The sequence below is a fragment of the Triticum urartu genome, chromosome 1A (genome assembly GCF_056163025.1).
Source record: "Triticum urartu cultivar PI428250 chromosome 1A, HENAU_Tu73, whole genome shotgun sequence".
NCBI lineage: Eukaryota > Viridiplantae > Streptophyta > Magnoliopsida > Poales > Poaceae > Triticum > Triticum urartu.
The window spans coordinates 163,413,794-163,417,376 of record NC_141873.1 but is presented as its reverse complement, the minus strand read 5'-3'; the positions used below and the strand labels follow the sequence as shown (position 1 = coordinate 163,417,376).

At 48.9% G+C, this 3,583-nt stretch overlaps 1 protein-coding gene across 1 annotated transcript; it reads right to left on the bottom strand.

Annotated features, from left to right (window-relative positions):
• Nucleotides 1–2,155: 2,155 nt before the first annotated feature.
• LOC147990468 (uncharacterized) lies at nt 2,156–2,656 on the bottom strand. The gene has a single exon (XM_087538238.1). It carries the CDS (start codon nt 2,654–2,656, stop codon nt 2,156–2,158), a length of 501 nt encoding a protein of 166 aa, XP_087394364.1.
• Nucleotides 2,657–3,583: the final 927 nt, after the last annotated feature.

Sequence of the window (3,583 nt, the reverse complement as noted above, 5' to 3'; positions counted from 1 at the left end):
TAATTGCTCTTTGATAGATTGTATTTCCTTGTTGCAATCCGTGCTAAATTCTCCTCATGCTTATAGTCAAAATAAAGCTTTTACCAAACATATCGTTGATGCTTTGATGCAATCTTATGAAGAAAAACTTGAGTTGGAAGTTTCAATCCCTAGAAAACTTTATGATGAGTGGGAACCAACTATTAAAATTAAAATTAAAGATCATGAATGCTATGCTTTGTGTGATTTGGGTGCTAGTGTTTCCACGATTCCAAAGACTTTGTGTGATTTGTTAGGTTTCCGTGATTTTGATGATTGCTCTTTAAACTTGCACCTTGCGGATTCCACTATTAAGAAACGTATGGGAAGAATTAATGATGTTCTTATTGTTTCAAATAGGAATTATGTTCCCGTAGATTTTATCGTTCTTGATATAGATTGCAATCCTTCATGTCCTATTATTCTTGTTAGACCTTTTCTTAGAACGATTGGTGCAATTATTGATATGAAGGAAGTAAATATTAGTTCCAATTTCCGTTAAGGAAAGGCATGGAACAATTTCCTAGAAAGAAAATTAAATTACCTTATGAATCTATTATGAGAGCCACTTATGGATTACCTACCAAAGATGGCAATACCTAGATCTATCCTTGCTTTTTATGCCTAGCTAGGGGCGTTAAACGATAGCGCTTGTTGGGAGGCAACCCAATTTTATTTTTATTCCTTGATTTTTGATATTCAATAATTTATTTAGCCTATTTTTTGGTTGTGTTTTTTGTGTTTAATTAATGTTTGTGCCAAGTAGAACCGTTGGGAAGACTTGGGGAAAGTCTTGTTAATCCTGCTGTAAAAAACAGAAACTTTAGCGCTCACGAGAACTGCTGCCATTTTTATTTGGAAAGTGCTATTTAGTTAATTATTTTTTCAGATGATTAATAGATAAATCCTCACGTCCAGCACTTTATTTTAGAATTTTTGGGGTTCCAGATCTTGCGCTAGCTACAGATTACTACAGACTGTTCTGTTTTTGACAGATTCTGTTTTTCGTGTGTTGTTTGCTTATTTTGATGAATCTAAGCTAGTAAAATAGTTTATAAACCATAGATAAGTTGGAATACAGTAGGTTTAACACCAATATAAATAAATAATGAGTTCATTACAGTACCTTGAAGTGTTCTTTTGTTTTCTTTCGCTAACAGAGCTCATGAGATTTTCTACTTTAAGTTTTGTGTTGTGAAGTTTTCAAGTTTTGGGCAAAGATTTGATGGATTATGGAACAAGGAGTGGCAAGAGCCTAAGCTTGGGAATGCCCATGGCACCCCCAAGATAATCTAAGGACACCTAAAAGCCAAAGCTTGGGGATGCCCCGGAAGGCATCCCCTCTTTCGTCTACTTCTATCGGTAACTTTACTTGGAGCTATATTTTTATTCACCACATGATATGTGTTTTGCTTGGAGAGTCTTTTATGATTTGAGTCTTTGCTTTTTAGTTTACCACAATCATCCTTGTTGTACACACCTTTTGAGAGAGACACACATGATTCGGAAAGTATTAGAATACTCTATGTGCTTCACTTATATCTTTTGAGTTATATTGTTTTGCTCTAGTGCTTCACTTATATCTTTTAGAGCACGGTGGTGGATTTGTTTTATAGAAACTATTGATCTCTCATGCTTTTTTCGCGAATACGCAAAAGGCTTGCATATCATTGCATTGATAGGTAGAGAGTGGCAATTGTACAAGAGTTAGAAAGAGGAAAAAGGACTGTCGGGCATGAACACATCGATGGCATAACACGGCATCCTCGGCGCAACGAGAAGGTGGGTGAGCCAGCCACAGGGCCCTAGGCTACAGCTCTGGCATGATCAGCGCGAGACCTGTGGCGCCCGCACGAGCCTAGAGTCTTGCCTCCTCTCGAATCTCATTGACGGCGCGGCAGACAGAGGGGTGGTGGCCGTCGAAGATGCATCCGTTCCGGTGCTTCCAGAGCCACCCGGCTGTGAGGATGGCAATGGAGGCGAGCCCACGGCAAAGGCAGCGCGGGGTAGCGGCAAGGGCGGAGTGGAGCCAGGTGGGGAAGTCGTCATCTTGTCCCGGTGGCGCAACCGTGGAGCGGCACCAAGAGAGGATATCATGCCAAACTTGGCGGGAGAAGGAGCAGCCGGAGAGGAGGTGCTACATCATCTCCGGTTCCTGGTCACACAGGATGCATGTAGGCTCGTGAGGTAAGTCGTGGCGCGCGAGGCAGTCGGCGGTCCAGCATCTGCCGAGGAGTGCGAGCCAGACGAAGAATTTGATGCGCAGCGGCGCCCACGGTCGCCAAGTGATGCACCAGTGGGGGTCTTCCGTGGAGCCGAGGAATAGAGACTGGTAGCTAGAGAGCGCGGTGTAGCAGCCGGAGGTGGACCAGCGCCAGGTTAGCCTGTCTGGTGTGTCGTCGAGGTCGAAGTGTTGGAGGCGTTGCCAGAGGGATACGTACTGGATGGTCGTCTCAGTGCCGAGCGCACCCTGAATGTCCGCGATCCAGGCGCGGTTGTGCAGGGCATCGCGCACCGAGAGTGTCTTGCGCCGTCGCTTGGGGACCTTGGCGTAGATGAGAGGCGCGACCTTGGCGATGGAGTGGCCGTCGAGCCAGTGGTCCTCCCAGCACCTGCAAATGCGCCCGTCGCCGATCATCCAGGAGGTGGAGGCCCGAAAGAAGGCTTGGACGTCAGGGCAATGTGGGATGTGCATGTGCTACCATGGGCGGGAGGGCTCTGTTCTTTGGAGCCATAGCCAGTGGGTGCGGAGAGAAGTGCCCATGCACTGGAGATCGGGGATGCCCAGGCCGCCTAGAGCGATGGGCTGGCATGCGCGACGCCAGCTGACAAGGCAGTGGCCGCCGCTCGCGTCCTTGCACCCATACCATAGGAAACTTCGAAGCATGCGGTTGATTTGCTTGTGGACGGGGGGTTGATCGCCAGCGCGATGAGAGTAAGAACGGGCTTTATGGACAAGACGTGGCGGCAAAGGGTGAGCCGGTCGCCGCGCGACATCATGGATGCCCACCATGGCGAGAGCCGACGCTCGAGCTTGTTGAGGAGTGGTTGAAGGGCTGTAGCGTTGACCTTCCGGATGGACAGGGGCAAGCCGAGGTAAGAGGTGGGGAAGTCCTTGACCGGGCACGCGAAGCTGGACACGATCACGGCGCAGTCATCGGCCATGCACTGGATGGGGGATGCCGCGCACTTGGAGAAGTTAGTGCGCATCCCAGAAGCGTCGCCGAAGACGCTAAGAATGTGGCGGACCGAGGAGAGGTCATGCGTGTCCGAATGGTAGAAGATCACCACGTCATCGGCGTAAAGGGAGATGCTGGCTGCCATGTGGCGGGCAGTAAGGCGCTGGAGGACACCGTCAGCCACCGCTCGACAAAGCAAGGTGTTGAGGTTGTCGATGACGATGACGAAGAGCATGGGGGATAGCGGGTCACCCTGCCGAAAGCCGCATTGGTGGATGATCGGAGGTCCTGGGTTGCCGTTGACGAGGATGCGCATGCTGGTCGTGCCAAGGAGGATGCAGGCCCATTCGCACCAGCGTCGACCAAAGCCGAGGTGACAAAGGGTG

What these genes read in the sequence shown, in the direction of transcription:
- LOC147990468 (XM_087538238.1), bottom strand. Translation starts at nt 2,656, where the DNA reads ATGATCGGCGACGGGCGCATTTGCAGGTGCTGGGAGGACCACTGGCTC.